The sequence below is a fragment of the Xenopus tropicalis genome, chromosome 9 (genome assembly GCF_000004195.4).
Source record: "Xenopus tropicalis strain Nigerian chromosome 9, UCB_Xtro_10.0, whole genome shotgun sequence".
NCBI classification, from domain to species: Eukaryota; Metazoa; Chordata; class Amphibia; order Anura; family Pipidae; genus Xenopus; species Xenopus tropicalis.
This window is the reverse complement of record NC_030685.2, coordinates 73,782,113-73,800,723: the sequence shown is the minus strand read 5'-3', so window position 1 is coordinate 73,800,723 and position 18,611 is coordinate 73,782,113. Positions and strand designations below refer to the sequence as shown.

General features: G+C 44.3%; 1 protein-coding gene across 1 annotated transcript; it reads left to right on the top strand.

Annotated features, from left to right (window-relative positions):
• The first annotated feature begins 7,911 nt into the window (after positions 1-7,911).
• upp2 (uridine phosphorylase 2) lies at positions 7,912-17,327 on the top strand. Its single transcript, NM_001008173.1, is given in 7 exon segments — positions 7,912-8,060; positions 10,242-10,359; positions 11,235-11,393; positions 12,590-12,704; positions 14,637-14,846; positions 15,023-15,169; positions 15,793-17,327. Coding segments are annotated over 7 exon segments (951 nt in total). The 5' UTR covers positions 7,912-7,998; the 3' UTR covers positions 15,933-17,327.
• Positions 17,328-18,611: the final 1,284 nt, after the last annotated feature.

The following is an 18,611-nucleotide window of genomic DNA, read 5'->3' as shown; positions in this document are numbered from 1 at the left end:
AAGGTGGAAAAAGTTCTGAAATGATTTATCTTTGTCTTATTTTTGTACAGCACAGGAACCTGACATTTTACCAGGGGTGTGTAGACTTTTTATAGCCACTGTATATACATATACATATATCAACTTTTTAAATGTCTGTTTAATTTTTATATTCACTTCTAATCAGTCATTTTAGATATTTTTTTATTATTTAGGCTTGGAATTTCAACTGCTATGACAGTGACCAAGACAACAAGAACGAATTATCAGTTCCAAGCTGGAAATGGGTATGGAGTGGGGCTGTGGGATAGCAGGTATAGTAGGGAGAGATGGTGCCTATAGTAGCAGTGGGGGGATAATAGCCTCTGGGAAGGGACTGTGGCTGTGGGATAGCAGGTATAGTAGGGAGAGATGGTGCCTATAGTAGCAGTGGGGGGGTAATAGCCTCTGGGAAGGGACTGGGGCTGTGGGATAGCAGGTATAGTAGGGAGAGATGGTGCCTATAGTAGCAGTGGGGGGATAATAGCCTCTGGGAAGGGACTGTGGCAGTGGGATAGCAGGTATAGTAGGGAGAGATGGTGCCTATAGTAGCAGTGGGGGGATAATAGTCTCTGGGAAGGGACTGGGGCTGTGGGATAGCAGGTATAGTAGGGAGAGATGGTGCCTATAGTAGCAGTGGGGGGGTAATAGCCTCTGGGAAGGGACTGTGGCTGTGGGATAGCAGGTATAGTAGGGAGAGATGGTGCCTATAGTAGCAGTGGGGGGGTAATAGCCTCTGGGAAGGGACTGGGGCTGTGGGATAGCAGGTATAGTAGGGAGAGATGGTGCCTATAGTAGCAGTGGGGGGATAATAGCCTCTGGGAAGGGACTGTGGCTGTGGGATAGCAGGTATAATAGGAAGAGATGGTGCCTATAGTAGTAGTGGGGGGATAATAGCCTCTGGGAAGGGACTGTGGCTGTGGGATAGCAGGTATAGTAGGGAGAGATGGTGCCTATAGTAGTAGTGGGGGGATAATAGCCTCTGGGAAGGGACTGTGGCTGTGGGATAGCAGGTATAGTAGGTACAGATGGTGCCTATAGTAGCAGTGGGGGGATAATAGCCTCTGGGAAGGGACTGTGGCTGTGGGATAGCAGGTATAGTAGGTACAGATGGTGCCTATAGTAGCAGTGGGGGGATAATAGCCTCTGGGAAGGGACTGGGGCTGTGGGATAGCAGGTATAGTATGGAGAGATGGTGCCTATAGTAGCAGTGGGGAGATAATAGCATCTGGGAAGGAACTGTGGCTGTGGGATAGCAGGTATAGTATGGAGAGATGGTGCCTATAGTAGCAGTGGGATAATAGCCTCTGGGAAGGGACTGGGGCTGTGGGATAGCAGGTATAGTATGGAGAGATGGTGCCTATAGTAGCAGTGGGGAGATAATAGCATCTGGGAAGGAACTGTGGCTGTGGGATAGCAGGTATAGTATGGAGAGATGGTGCCTATAGTAGCAGTGGGGGATAATAGCCTCTGGGAAGGGACTGGGGCTGTGGGATAGCAGGTATAATACTGAGAGATGGTGCCTATAGTAGCAGTGGGGGGATAATAGCCTCTGGGAAGGGACTGTGGCTGTGGGATAGCAGGTATAATACTGAGAGATGGTGCCTATAGTAGCAGTGGGGGAATAATAGCCTCTGGGAAGGAACTGTGGCTGTGGGATAGCAGGTATAGTAGGGAGAGATGGTGCCTATAGTAGCAGTGGGATAATAGCCTCTGTAAAGGGACTGTGGCTGTGGGATAGCAGGTATAATACTGAGAGAGGGTGCCTATAGTAGCAGTGGGGGGGATAATAGCCTCTGGGAAGGGACTGTGGCTGTGGGATAGCAGGTATAATACTGAGAGATGGTGCCTATAGTAGCAGTGGGGGAATAATAGCCTCTGGGAAGGGACTGGGGCTGTGGGATAGCAGGTACAGTAGGGAGAGATGGTGCCTATAGTAACAGTGGGGCAATAATAGCCTCTGTGAAGGGACTGTGGCTGTGGGATAGCAGGTATAATACTGAGAGATGGTGCCTATAGTAGCAGTGGGGGGATAATAGCCTCTGGAAAGGGACTGTGGCTGTGGGATAGCAGGTATAGTAGGGAGAGATGGTGCCTATAGTAACAGTGGGGCAATAATAGCCTCTGTGAAGGGACTGTGGCTGTGGGATAGCAGGTATAATACTGAGAGATGGTGCCTATAGTAGCAGTGGGGGGATAATAGCCTCTGGGAAGGGATTGTGGCTGTGGGATAGCAGGTATAGTAGGGAGAGATGGTGCCTATAGTAGCAGTAGGGGGAAAATAGCCTCTGGGAAGGGATTATGGCTGTGGGATAGCAGGTATAGTAGGCAGAGATGGTGCCTATAGTAGCAGTAGGGGGATAATAGCCTCTGGGAAGGGATTGTGGCTGTGGGATAGCAGGTATAGTAGGCAGAGATGGTGCCTATAGTAGCAGTTGGGAAACTTGCCTCTGGGAAGGGAATACAGAAGGGTGGGTTTCTTTAAATCCAATGCAGCTAAAAGGATTTCATTAAACATGAATATATTTTAGAGGGGAATCCAGGAAGCACTGTGTGGCTTACAGTTTGAAAGGGAAGTGGCAACATCTCAAAATAAAAACATGAAAATAAAGGCTAAAAAATTCCAACTGGCTGATGTTGCCTGCCAACTTTAGCTCACTTGTTTCCTGTATGACCTACATAGATTTGTGACATCTTCAAAAAGTAGCATTTTTGAGCAATGGCAATGGAAAGGCTTGTGGTGACTGGCAAGTCCCCTTACATGAGGTGTATAGTAAACACTGCTGCAGGGCTCCTATGCCAGTGTCTAATACCACTCGCCCATCTGTACACAGTCATAGAGATATACTGCAAGACACTTACACTGAATCTAGGGAACAATACAGAAGAAAACACTTACCATACTATGGAACTATACATTTATGAGTCAGAAGGCATTCCACGATAAAGGATAGGATATCGACACTATTATTATCTTTTATCATAAACAAGCTTCCTGTGTTGGGCATACAGAGTTTACAAGGTCTTTCATCAGAATTACAGGTGAGCCTCTTAAGTAAGGCTGGTCTTGCAGCTTGACTAAGGGCAGTGGCAAACTGGGAGATTAGTCGCCCGAGGGTGACTAATCTCCCTGACATGCCATCCCACTGGCAAGAATGTAAATTGCCAGTGGGATGGTATACGCATTGCTTCGGTCACCCGAAATTGCATGGCAAGGAAACTTCGGTTGGCTTTTGAAAACCGAAGCAACACATATGCCATCTTACCACCGATTTACATTCTTGCTGGTGGAATTGCTTTTCGGGAGATTAGTCACGGGCAACTAATCTCCCCATCTGCCACTGCCCTGAAACACACGTAGAGACAATTATGGGTGAAGACACACAGAGCTACTAGTAGCAGCTACTTGTCATGGCTAGTAAAATAGACAATGCTGATCATTTACTGATAATTGTCTCTACGTGTATTTTAGCAGAGGCAATTCTCAGTATTGTCTATGAAAAGGTATTTTTTGGAGTTTAGTAGCCGTGAAAAAGTAGCTGCTACTAGTAGCTGAGTGTGTCTTCACCCTAAGGGCTCTGGTACACGGGGAGATTAGTCGCCCGCGGCAAAACTCCCTGCTCGCGGGCGCCTAATCTCCCCGAGTTGCCTTCCCCCTGCCATCCCACCGGCGAACATGTAAGTCGCCGGCGGGATGGCAGACGCGGTGGGGCGATTTCAGGAAATCGCCGAAAAAGACTCGCGAGGCTTTTTCGGCGATTTCCTGAAATCGCCCCACCGCGTCTGCCATCCCGCCGGCGACTTACATGTTCGCCGGTGGGATGGCAGGGGGAAGGCAACTCGGGGAGATTAGTCGCCCGCGAGCAGGGAGTTTTGCCGCGGGCGACTAATCTCCCCGTGTACCAGAGCCCTAAAGGTGGCCATACGTGGTAAGATCCGCTAGCTTGGTGACATCGCCAAGTGAGCGGATGTTCTCCCAATATCCCCACCTACAGGTGGGCAATATCGAGCTAATCTGGTTGTTTGGCCCTGGGTATAGATGCTGTCGGTTCAGGGACCGCATCAACGATCCGATGGAAAAATCAAACCTGCCTGATCGAGATCTGGTCGATTTCAGGTCAGATGTCGGTGGGGCAGGCCCATCGTTCGTGCCCATACACAGGCAAATAAGCTGCCGAATCAGTCTAAAGAACCACTAAACCCAGTATCTAACCAACCTGAGCAATGCCCCATAATTCCCCCTGAGCATTGCCCCATTTTTCTCCCTGAGCAATGCCCCCTTTTTCCCCCTGAGCAATGCCTCATTATTCCCCCTTCAAGGCCCTTATCTACCAAATACTGTTGAATATTCCTCTCTACAGCATACTAAAAGTTTACTCTTTAAAGAGAGCAGTGGTGCCCAGCCAAGGATTGTTCTATGCTCTATACTTTCTTGGAGCATTAAAGGTTAGTTCACCGTTACATCAACTTATAGTATGAAATGGAATGTCTTCTTAACAACTATTCAAATGGTCTTTTTTTTACATTTGAATTATAATTTATTTCAATTATTTGCCTTTGTCTTCTGCCAGACTCCATCATACTAAATGAGAAATGAGCCCTTTACTCTATTCTTAGCTGTATATTTTTTTAACAGTTTTATAAATGTGACCCTCTAATACCATTAGTTTGCTTACATGTTATGTCACCTTCACTTTCCCAGTGGTATTAAAGGCACAAGTTTGGTTATTATTAGATATGGTAATCTAAAATGTCAGAACCTCTGATCATCTGATGCAACATCCTGAAACTGTCTAGGTTACCTGGCAAGGAAGCTGGGCAGAGTGGCATGCTTCTGAATGGTCTGAGACAAGCAACACAGCGCTGGTTTGAATGATGGTGTGGAAAAGAAAAAGAGTAAAGGGTGTTCTGAATTGGAACAGGGGGGCTAAAAGGAATGGGAAGAAGCAGGGCTGTGGAGATGTAGAGTCAGAGTCAGAGTTGGAAGCAATTTTGGGTACCTGGAGTCAGAGTAAGAGTGGGTGGTGCCAAAAACTGAGAAGTCGGAGTCGATTGATTCGTGTACGGACTCCATAGCTCTGCCAGGGCTGTGAAGTCAGATTTGTGGAGCTGTAGTCTGAATTACTTTTGGGTATCTGTAGTCAGAGTCATTGGTGCAATAAATTGAGGAATTGGAGTCAGAGTCGCAGTCTGATGATTTATGTACTGACTCCCCAGCCCTTGGAACAAAGGAATAACTGGGAGAACCTAAGGGGGCTTAAAGAATTTGATTGTAGGGTAAGGAAGGGAAGCAGAATAATATTAATGGACTGGGTCATATTCAGGTCTTGACTATAATTCAAAACAGGCCCTGGCATTTCAAATACACAGTGGCCTAAACAGACCCCCACTGGCCCAATAAATAGTGACTGTCTATGGCATCTTACAGCAGCCCCTTTGGCATTTGCTAGAATCTACAGGTTGCCAATCATACTGATCTCTCCATATAAATGTTCAGACATAAAGGGGCAGTAGGTATGTAAAGTAGAGATGGTGAGACGCTGGTCACGCGGCAGGCAGGAAAGTACAAACGATAGAGTGGATGAGAAGCAGAACAGTACAGGAGGGTATGTTTGGAAGAGAAGAGCCACAGAGCAAAAAGGTGAAGATTAGGAAACAATTAGGCCCAATGCAATGTGTAGCTTTATCAATTATGTTTCATTGCCGGGTTCATACAAATGAACATCTATATATATGGCCCGAACAACTGCCCTATATAATTAGAACTAATTACTGGCATAGTGAATTTCATGCTGTTACATGTTTGCAGACACATAGACCCAGGTTAGGTAACTCAGGAATTCACATTACAGGATGACACTGGTGCTGATGCAGTTTCCTCTGCTTTCTTGTGACACTGACAGCTTTAGCCTGAACAGTTTCACCAGAGACTTCCCTCGGTCCAACTACTCTGAACAGCTCACACCCTGCCAACACCCACTTACACGTGTACCTTTTAAAAGCAAAGGAAATAATAGAGATGGGCGATATAAACTAAGTGAAAGAAGGGGTAAATGAGTGGAGATATACAGTGAAGGGGGGATGTTGGGATAAATACAAGACTGGACACAGTCAGCATACAACTCTCGTGCAAAAATAGTGCAAGGGCCCCTGGTTATTGGTGTATTTTGTAAAGCTGCTTCTGCAGGTAGGCATACATTTACTGAGGGGTGTAGGTGCTGTAGGAATAAATACAAACACTCGGTGAGAAAAATACAGAGAAGGGTGGTTCACCTTTAAGTTAACATACTTATAGAATGGTCAGTTCTAAGCAACTTTTTCATTTGGCCTTCATTATTTATTTTATATAGTTTTTTTAATTATTTGCTTTCTTCTTCTGATTCTTTCTAGCTTTCAAATGTGGGTCACTAACCCCAGTACCAAAAAAAAGTTGTGAGGCTGTTTTTATTGTTACTTTATATTACTTTTTTTTCGGCCCAGGTCCTTTTCTATTCATATATCAATTGATCATTTAAACGACTAATTCTAAGGTCATTTGAATCCTAGCAACCAGATAACTGCTCAAATTCCAAGCTGAACAAAAAGTGAAATAATTAAAAAATACGCAAATAAGAAAAAATAAAGACCACTTGCAAATTATCTTAGAATATTACTCTCTACATCATAATAAACGTTAACTCAAAGTTAAACTAAAGTTAACTCAAAGGTGAACAACCCCTGTAAGTTTATGCAGTAAAAGGTGTGGGGGTTAAAGTCATGTGAGGTGTGAGGGTAATACATTCCCTGAAAGGGATATATGATGGGTAATTACACTGGAAAATATAGAGCAGGGGCAAATCATTTTCCTGAGGGAGAGGTGTGGGTGTTACATTCACTGGGGAAGAGAGATGTGTGGGGGGATAATAACATTACCACAGGTGTGGGGGTTAATATAGCAAGTGAAGAAGAGCTGTGGGAATCAAATAAATACACAAAAGGGAGGGTATAGAGAAAAACTAATGGCAACATCTCAAGGAAGGGAGGTGACAATACTATAAGCCACACAGCAAGACAGGCATTAGGCACCGACACCAAAAGAAATTTGTTATAAGGGCGGGGGAGATACCATTACACCTGAGGGGGGGAGATACCATTACACCTAGGGGGGGATACCATTACACCTAGGGGGGAGATACCATTACACCTAGGGGGGAGATACCATTACACCTAGGGGGGAGATACCATTGCACCTGGGTGGGAGGCATCAGGTGAGTGAGGCAGAAAGCTAAGCATTAGACTACAGAGAAAAGAGCTTTCTCTCTCTCAGGTACACACCCAGCTCAGCCTCGGCTGTGTGTATATAGCTGTGAGCACAACAGCCATACAGTAGCTATTAATAGGTCAATAATTGAATGAGCAACCCTCCCATCCCTCGGTTCATTGCCCTTATGGAGTCACCTGCCAAGCTCAGCTGCTCTGCTTTGTTTTGAAAGTCGCGGAACTATAACTCTCAGAATCTTTCCAAGATACTGATTGGCAATCCCAGCAGGAGTTTTTTTTTACTTAATCGTATGGACATGACTTCAATTGCAATAGCCAGTCAAAGTGAAAAGTGTATTTCCGCACATTTTCCGAGAAGTGAGTTCCTAGTTTCACAAGTTCAAAGTGGCCCAAAAGCGTCACACCCCCCTCTAACCGTCTCACATCCCTCACTGACTGAGGAAACTACTAGAGAAGTGTGACCGCCGTCACATACACAGGGTATTAGTCACCCGAGGCATGTGATTGGTTGGCAGGGGCATCGCCCTCCTCACATCAACCAATCACAGCGCCGCTAGGTACCGTCCCGCCATGTGGCTGCACCCAGCCTATTAATACCGGCCAAGCGGATGATATCCCGCCAGTAAAGCGCATCTTTGGCACTTGCGGAGTTACCTTGGGGACCGGACTAAAGTTTTATTTCTTTAGAAAATACCTCAGAGCGGATCTTACGGGAAGGGAATGTCTCCAATCCTAGCAGATAGCAGCAGTGCCAGCCTGCCTGAGAGGGACAGCTATGGCAAGTAAGTACCGATCCATATGGGGGTGTGACAGCGCCGCTTGCAGCCTTATAAGGGCAGCCATGCCAAAGTGGTAAGGGCAGCCATGCCAAAGTGGTAAGGGCACCCATGCCAAAGTGGTAAGGGCAGCCATGCCAAAGTGGTAAGGGCAGCCATGCCAAAGTGGTAAGGGCAGCCATGCCAAAGTGGTAAGGGCAGCCATGCCAAAGTGGTAAAGGCAGCCATGCCATGCTAATGTACTGTAATGCCTATTAGAATGGCATTAGATGGGTTATTAATGCTAACTGTAATATTTACTTATATTAGTTATAATGGGAACTGGGGGGGCAGTGCAGGAGAGCTGGGATCCCCCCCAGGCAGAGCCAGCCTTCAGTTCCCACCCTTACACAGTTTATACCCATTATATGTACCCCCTCTTTAAGTTGACCCTTCATGTGCTGGGGAGGGGACCCCTTTGCCCCACCCTAAACAGTAAGTGACATGAGAGTGATAGGTGACTCATAGATAAATGAGAAATTCTGCAGTATTTTCCCTGGTGATTCATGGGAGAGGGGGGGAACATATACAGTGCAACACAGGCATACAGATAGTTCCAGGGGTGCCAGAGAGCTATGATTTGCTATTTGGTAGCACCTATGGGGACTGGCAGCCTACAGGAGGTTCTGTTTGGCATTATACTGGGTTTTTTATGCAGCCAAAACTTGCCCCCAAGCCAGGAATTCAAAAATAAGCCCCTGTTTGGGGCCACTGGGAGCAACATCCAAGGAGTAGGGGAGCAACATGTTACTGACGAGCCACTGATTGGGGATCACTGGACTATATAGTACATGTGAAGTTTATAGTAAATATACAATACACAGTACATGAACTGTATAGTACACATAAAATACACAGCACATGCAGAACAAATGGAGTATAAGGTACACAGAGTATACAGGGCACATTAGGCTACAAGGTGTATATAGTACACAGAGTATACAGGGCACATTAGGCTACAAGGTGTATATAGTACACAGAGTATACAGGGCACATTAGGCTACAAGGTGTATATAGTACACAGAGTATACAGAGCGCATTAGGCTACAAGGTGTATATAGTACACAGAGTATACAGAGCGCATTAGGCTACAAGGTGTATATAGTACACAGAGAATACAGAGCGCATTAAGCTACAAGGTGTATATAGCACACAGAGTATACAGAGCGCATTAGGCTACAAGGAGTATATAGTACACAGAGTATACAGGGCGCATTAGGCTACAAGGAGTATATAGTACACAGAGTATACAGGGCGCATTAGGCTACAAGGAGTATATAGTACACAGAGTATACAGGGCGCATTAGGCTACAAGGAGTATATAGTACACAGAGTATACAGGGCGCATTAGGCTACAAGGAGTATATAGTACACAGAGTATACAGAGCGCATTAGGCTACAAGGAGTATATAGCACACAGGGGTATATAAGCCACATGCAGTACACACAGAGAATACAGTACATACTAACTAATCCCATTTCTGCCACATGATAAATCAGCTGCTGAGCTTCTGTTAGAGAGTCAGAATCTCGCTGGGCTGTTTCCCCATTCTTCTCAGTTTGGTGACAGATGAAACGATTGCTCTCTCACAGGGAAATGCTTAGGTGAAAATGTAAATATTTGGTGTAAGTGCCACGCACACACACACACACCCCCCTTATATACACACACACACCCCTCTTATATACACACACACACACCCCCTTACATACACACACCCCTTATATATGCACACATACAGGCACTCACAGACACACCCCTTACATACTCAGGTAGGAAACAGCAGCAGTCAATGCACCTGAAATCATCCGCCATTAACTTTTGTAGCAGAGCAAGGCAGGCGTTCTAGTGATGGTACCCGCTGCCAGGTGGTGGCAGTCGCCATTTAGAAGTAGCTATTCTACAACTGAGCGCAGCAGTGTCATATATACCCACCTGGCCACTGGCCAGCTCCCCAAATCCTGCCTCGTTTGTGGTTAACTCCATCCCTTTCTCTGCAGGCTGGGCCCCTTAACAAGTGCCCCATCTGCCCCCTCCATCCACCCTGATGGCAGTGTGTATAGTAAGGCAAGGTGGTGTCAGACACCCATTATATCAGGTATTCGTGCACACAATGTACCTGTATTTATTACTGCTTTTTATTGCAGGAATGGATTTGTACATATCAAAAACCCTCACCTGGACTCGCTGCCCGAGGATATCCTCTACCATTTCGACCTGGGAACTAAAACCCATGATCTGCCCTCAATGTTTGGGGACGTGAAGGTAAATCCTTTAGACAACTTGCATTTATTTTTGTACAAATGTGTGTACAGGGCCCCACCTCTGGGCTTCTCCGGGATAAACGGAATTCTCCAGCAGAACAGACAAGCTGGGAATGGCCATATCCTATGTCTGGGCCAATAAAACCCAAAGAGAGCTTCATATGTGATTACTAGCACCTTGCATGGGTTCTGGAGTACTGGGTTTCCTTCCAGTTGGAACCAGAATGGAGCAATGCCCATAACAGCTGTGTGTCTAACCTTAACCTTGGCCTGCTGCTGGGATACTACTTTATGCATTAAGAACCCTTTTAAACACAGGCACATCAATAAATAGGAATATACAACATTATTACAGAAAATAATTCAGCCAGTGACCCAAAAAGTCAGAATTAGATGTTAGCATGACCTTATCTCAGTGACCTGCCCACAGCCTGGCTTCACTGGTATTGGATATAATGTAGCTGCTTATCTCTATGGGGCAATGCCACCCAAGGCAGCAGGCTGATTGCATGGCTGGCTGCACCCACAGACCTACTGCTGTACATTGAGCTCCCAGTAAGCAAATCTGGGGTGTCAGACGTTGTTATGACATGTCAAGTGCGAGATACATTTGGCCTGAGGAAGGGAGCGCCAGCTCTTTACAGTGGAAGCACTAACTCAACTCCCCCAGACCCGGGCTACATCTGTTCCCAAGTCATGAAGGGATAGTGTCTTTATACAATTGTACCCTCCATAACCAGGGCTGGGAGTTATAAGGCATGCTGGGAGCTGAGTTGCAGTTCTGCAGCAGCTGGAGGGTTAAGGCTTTGTGCCAGATTCCCGAAGCTGGACGTTATCCTCTTACCTTAACCAAAATTCTGTGGTTCTCTCTTTCAGTTTGTATGTGTTGGTGGAAGCGCAAACAGGATGAGGGCCTTTGCTTTATTCATCCATCAGGAACTGGGCCTGGAAGGAGAAGGCACAGAAGTAGCGGATATCTGTGCTGGTACTGACCGATACAGCATGTACAAAGTCGGACCTGTGCTCTCCATAAGCGTAAGTATCACCCACTGCTGCAAATGCAGTTCTATTCGCTGCAGAACTGCCCATTATTCCGAAGATCCATCCTATCATAACTTATATTGTATTTAGCCCCCTGTTACTGTTATTAAAGGACATGAAAACTAACCACAGGGGGGCGCAGTTTTGTAGGCAAATAGTAATCATAATTGCTAATCTTAGACCCTGGGCTGGCACTTGTCTTTGCTAATAAATGTAGCAGCCCAGAATATATTGAGCGCCTGCCCCGAGTGTTGCACATACACAGTTTTTACGGCAGTCGCAAGGGATACGTGGGTGGCACTTAATAGAATTGGATCAGTTAAAATCACTGGGGGTTGCCCCCCCAGCATTGATTAACCCTTTCCTTGTCCTTTAAATGAAGAAAATGCACTAGTGGATTTGATGATGAGCCCCTGGCATTTTGTTAAAAAAAGAACCCTCAAACTACCAGTTTGTGGTGAAACTATACAGATAAAAACACTTTTTCTGGGCGTGTCACATTTTATCTTTACTACCATGAAAGTAATAGAGAGAGCGAATGTTCCTTACAGTGGGGAGATATACCGTATTCCTGCTCAGCTGTGCCTATATTATTTCATTTTTGGCATTTGCTAGGCACATTTATCTGTCATTAATAATTTATGGTCGGAATAACTTCTCTGACAACATTTGCTTGATATATATATATGAATACTGACTCGCTGAGGTCTTTTATAAACAAATCTTTCATATACAGCCTTAGGCCGCCCCCTAGTGATCATAAATAGATGGTGCAGGCACTGAGTAGAGCTCCAGAGGAGGCAAGCACTATGGCTGCTTCCACCAAAAGATAGATGAAATATGCAAAGAAGATACTTTGTTATATTTCACCAGGATATATTTCAAGGGAGGATAAGTCATACTTTTAGAGAAGGTACATTTGCTCTTTAAAAATACACCTTTTGAGAACAGTGCCAGTGAATTCTGGGACAGAAAACCTAAATGCACTTCTGAATATTCAGCAGTGGGTAAGTTCTCAGGTAGATTAAGGAACCTGTTTGGCCAGAGCCATAGGGGCTACTGATGGCAGGTCTGCAATTAAATTAATGTTGGAATGAAAGTGCAGCTCCCAGGCCTATGTTTTCTCTCTGTCCCTGCTGTATGAATAATATGTTCTGTCAGTATATAATACTGTGATCTGTGTTCCCTAGCATGGCATGGGCATTCCCTCCATCTCCATAATGCTTCATGAGCTCATCAAGCTTCTCCACCACGCCAAGTGCAGAGACGTCACCATCATTCGCATTGGCACCTCAGGAGGAATCGGTAAGCACTTCATTCTGTAGCAGTAGCGCTGCCAAGTTATTGCCAAGCTCAGTAAATGTGATTATTGCTGTGGTATCTAGCAGGGTACTATGGGAAGACCAAGAACTGAGTTCCTCTTCTAATATGTAAAGGTATATTGTAACAGTCACAGCCAGGGGCCACCATCAGAAATCATAGACATCTGGCCGATCAGCTCACTGCCCCTCGCAGGCTCCTGGTGTTGGGCATTGCCAACCACACTTCATAATCCACCTGGTTAAACCGTTTTATGCCCAACAGGGTCATTTGTAGCTGGCATTTATTTCCATGTAACCACTTGTAGCACCCTTGCTGGTTTTCACAACTCCAAGCATTGCCAGCCCCTTTGGGATGAAAGTTGCCAATCTGACTTCCATTCCTCAGTGTTTATGGGAATTATTTTGGTCATGTGATGAATTTAAAAGTTGCAAACTAGGAAGTTTATCGAAGGGCAAGCAGGCAAAGGTGGAGGTTTATCAAAGGGCGACTTTGTTCATGTTTACACTTTGCGTGCATATCAGTGGTCAACCTGTATAAAAAACCGGCCTCTATCGTCTTTTGTCTATTAATTTACATAGTAGCGTTGACAGTAAAATCACCAAATCAGAATCTGCAACTCTCGTAAGTATTGGAGCTTCGACAACTTGCATACGGAACATGCATGGTCATTTTACTGCTTCCTACGCCAGGCGCATGCTGCCATAGTCCCAGTGACGGCACAGAAGCCACAATCTGCATGAGCCTTTGGGTCCCATGTGACACATAAAGACGCCACTTATTCTTCTGCACAGTCCATTAATGGTCGTACTAACACTTTGCACGGCAGATTCAGCTCAAATCCCTAAGCCAACCATGACGGTGCATTTGCCCTTTGATAAAAATGCCCATTTATCAATGGAAGTTCTCTGGAACTTTCTGCAATGGGAAAGCAATGTGTATTCTTCTTTATAATACACTGGTCCCATTAGCCCATTGATAAATCACAGCAAAAGCATTTTCTCTGACTAATTATCATTGCTAAACTGAACTCTTAACGACCGTAACATGTAGCCATATTTAACAGAAAGACGGTGAATGCTTCATCACTACTGATAGCTTTGCAGTTTGTCTCACAAGTATGGCAGCCGGTGGTGGCCATTTTTATGTTATAGAAATTTTAAGAATGAACACAGTGTTGCCATGGTAATTGCCACCAGTGCAATTGCCAGTAGCAACCCATCAGAGAGTACCTTTGAACAGTCTACTACAAGTTAGAACATGAGAGTTACATTCTGATTGGTTGCAGTTTAGCTTCTATGTCTAAGAGAAGCCCCAGTATCTTTTGTACATAGGCCTGGGGATGAAGTCAAATTTTACACTGTCTAGTGTTCAAATTCTTCTCTAGGGCACTAAGTACCAGATTAAAGCATATCCTTTGTCCTACATAGTATGATCAGCGTTCTCCTACTAAGGCATCCCCAGCGAACTTGACACCAAAGGCTGTGGAAATAAAAAGGCCCAATGAAAGTTGTCATTAGCTAAGGGCAATTAGGCCCCGGGGCCCACTGGAATATTCTCTGGTGGGCCAGACAGACCTCTGTCTAGAAGATAATTCTACACATAATAAATATAATAGTATATAGGGAAGAAGACATCAAATCACTAGTGGCCAATAACAATTCCAGAAGGCCACTGGCACCATTTCTGGTAAGTTTTTCTCAGTTTTTGTATAAATACCTCATCATTTTTCATATTACAGCAAGGCACCTTATTTAAACTGAATTATATGCCCAACTAACAGAAGCCATGGAATCCAGGGTGGAATCATGGGAAAGGCCCTATTCCATGCTCTTATCTAGCCCACGTTTGGATTTGAGATTTGTTCTAACCCAATGACAAGCTGCTTACGCAATGTGTTGTTTCCGTCTCTTACAGGCATTGAACCCGGGACAGTGGTGATCACAGACGTAGCAGTGGATTCATTTTTCCGGCCTCAGTTTGAGCAGGTTGTTCTGGACAAAGTGGTTGTTAGAAACACTGACCTTCACAGAGAGCTCGCTGAAGATCTGCTGCAGTGCAGTAAGGAGATTGCAAGTTTCCCCACGATTATCGGCCACACGATGTGCACCTACGACTTTTATGAAGGTACCATTATACATGTGTTTTGGAAGAGTATGAGCATTGCTTCTCCGTTACAGCCATTTGTTGTGTGATCATAAGCGTATGGTTTTGTTTTGCTTGAGACATCAGGCTCTTGGCAGTCGAGAATCATTGCTTTGTATGAAGAAATGTGGTCTGTATAACAGTCCTTTATTCCTTAGGTCAGGGGCGACTGGACGGGGCACTCTGCTCATTCTCTAAAGAGGAAAAGTTTGAGTATCTTCAGAGAGCTTTCACTGCAGGAGTCCGCAACATAGAGATGGAGTCGACTGTGTTTGCTGCAATGTGCCAACTCTGTGGGCTTAAAGGTATATTGCTTGCATTGAAGCATTGCTTGCCAGGGAATGGGTCTCTGTCTGCAAACCCATATTCTAGCTGCCAAAACCATAGGCAAAATATTCTGTAGCTTCATCTTTTCATTATTTTCCCTTTAATATGTCCACTAACATTCTTGCTCTCCAAATAGACATCGTTAGATGGATCAGGGCAATTCTTTATTATTAAGTATAGGGTGACCAGAGAAAATTCAGGGACACGTCTAGAAAATCCATGAACATTAATTTAAAGGCAATCAGTTTCCCCCACCATGTATTTTTTGGACTTGTCCCTGAATTTTCAAGTGCTTTGGTCACCTTAACTGAGTAGCAACAGCCAGTTTGCCCTTCCTTAGGCCTTCTCCACATCACCACCTAGTGGTCATACATGGATAGTGTGGTTTCAGATTATGTTCATGAGGCTAGGTAAGCAATATGTCAGCTCCTGTTGTCTATATAGACATGTATTTACCGACAGGAGTCTGGAAAGAACATCTGTGCCCTCGGGAGGCCGTGCTGTACATTCTGCTTTAGGGAAACCGATTGTTTTTAGAAAACGGTGCTTTGTATAGAAAAAAAAAAACATAAGTAACCTATAGAAACCCTTCCTGTTCCAGCTGCAGTTGTCTGCGTGACGCTCCTCAACAGACTAGAAGGAGACCAGATCGCAGAAAGCCACGACACGCTGATAGAATACCAGAAGCGCCCCCAGCAGCTGATCGCAGAGTACATCAAGAAACAACTGAACTTAAGTTAAAAGTCACTCCCACCAATGATTACGACTCCTTATGGACTTGAATTGGTGCAAGAAAAAAAAATAATTCTACGCAAAAATACATAAAGGTCTAACGCTATTGGGCTGTTTATGATGCCATAGGCCTGCTCTAATTAACCCTTTATTGAAGCCATTTCACAATGCAGGTAAATATTTGCAGATCCCTGTGCCATTAGGAACTTTTCAAACAGCTTTTTTTTTTTCAATTGGCTTGATAATTAAAGGGGTGGGAGTAATCCAGGAGGAAGAATTAAAGAAGCAAGCTGCCAGCAAGATGCATTGAATAAGAATATCTAAAAAGGCTAATGCAAGCATTGGGCTAACATGGCAATCTTTGCTTGCTTTGAGGTGACCAGAGCACTTGAAGGGACATGTCTAAAAAATACATGTTGCTGGGTAGCATTGATTGCCTTTAAATTAAACAGCAATGAGTTCAGCCCTGCTGATTGGATTTTCTAGACTTGTTCCTAAATTTTTATGTGATCTGGTCACCCTATGCTTGACTGCTCTAAGCAAGGGACTGGTCTTGCATGCCACGTTGCCTAAGGATCAGTTGCCTGCCTTCCATGCTGAGTAATCAAAAAGACAAGACTAACATTAACCCTCGTTAGTAAGCTTAAACGTTGCAGTATTGGGGTTTTGATGCAGTAAATGACACTCCCCCCTTTCCCCTGTGACATGACCTTATTGGAAGTGCAATCATTATAACTGGCTAGATGTTTGATCATCGACGGCTCCTACAATAAGGTGACCAGAGCACTTGAAAATTCAGGGACATTTCTAAAAAAAAATGTTTCAGGACAGCACTGATCACCTGTAAATTAAACTGCAATCAGTTCAGCCCTGCTGACTGGATTTTCTAGACATGTCCCTAAATTTTCAAGTGATCTGATCTTCCTGTGCTACAGCTTCACTAAAATCACAAGTCCTCTCAGCAAAGACAAGCTTAAGATCTGCGACACAGACCCATTCATAAAAATCTGCATCTTGGGGCCCAGCCAGGCTTCATGCTGAAAAAAAGTAATTCCAGAATGGGTTCTGCCAGGGCTGTCATCCACACTTTGGCTCCTGTAGAGAGGGGTATAAGGGGTCTCACTGTGACATACTGACTGGTACTAAATGGTGCATATCAGGCCTTGGGGGTCAGACCCCTTGGTGACTGCCTTGGGTTCCACAGCAGCTGCAGGATCCATTTAACTGTCCTCTGTGATGGACACTATAAGCTCTATAGCTTAACAACAGCTCAACTGAGCGCCAGGCCAGCTTGTGCCTAAAGAGGAGTCTTTCTCTCAACTGTTCAATTGCTCTCTAAGGTTACTGAGATGTTAATGTTTCCCACATTAATTTGTATTTATTCTATTACATTTCCAATTGTAAGTCAATGAGTCCACTTTCTGTTTATAATACAAGTAGAACTGTCCTGAATCCAAAGACAAAGACCAATCAGTAGTTAAAACAGGACTTACTCTGATTCGTTATCAAAACAATGATTACATTTCATAAAATATAGTAATATAATACACAAAAGCCATGACTATCCTGTATAAACGGTGCTTAGTGATGTCATCAAATGGTGCTTAGTGACATAATTTCTGTCACATGACTCACTTAAACGTGTGTATTTAATTAGTACCCCTGGTGTAAAATATCAGGATGTTAGAGGTCACCTCTGCATTACGTGACCTGTATAAAAGCACTCGCCCTTCGGCCTCATGCTTTTATATGGTCACAGAATACCTCTATCCTTATATTTTACAATAGGGGGTACATTATGCAGTATATAAAGTCTAGTTGAGCAATGCCGTCCATTGATGCATGTGGGGAGAGGGAGGTGTCACACCTCCCTGATGATTCCCTGCAAACCAACTGTTTGTTTTAGGGTCCCACCAATCAGATCATGGCAGTTAGAACATTCACGTGTGGCCATATTGGTTGATGGAAATTAAATGGCAAGTGTATATCCAGGTAGTGGCAGCACCAGCTAGAGACAGACTTGGTGCCAGAAGGAATTGCTCACGTTACATTCATCTTATCTACAATTCATGTCCTATAATATACATTTTATATTGTTATTATTAGTATTAAAATATTTATGTAATATCACAATCCAATGATGTCAGGTGCAATCTTGATCTATTCTTAATTTATTTTCTGCCCGGGGGGGCAGCCAATTACCCAAATTGGATGCTTTAAGGTTTGTACTGTAATATTGAATGTTTGTTACTTACATTTTTATATTTGTTACGTGTTACTGTATCCAGCACTGAACTTACAGTGTGCTTGAATGCAAAATACAAAATATCAGTGACCCTTGTGTGTGTGCCAGTTATTTTCATAATACAGAAGCTGGTTCTGGGAGGATTGGGCAGGTTGTGTCACTTGTGTGGTGACAAAGTCACATTCATCCACCTACTGTACTAAAGGTACTTACATGTGTCCCAGTAGTCTGGTGGGTTACTGAGCAACAGTAAGTATTTTACAGCCATGGGATATGTCATACTTGAAAAGAAAAGCTGCATGGTTTAAATAAAGGGGGAAAACCCCTCCATAAAGCCTACCAATAGAAAATTGTACTTACTTTGCCTTTCTGGACAAATTTCCAGTTGAAGGTGTTTTGGCCTTACCTTGCTTAAAGACATCTTTGCATTATATATACAGAAT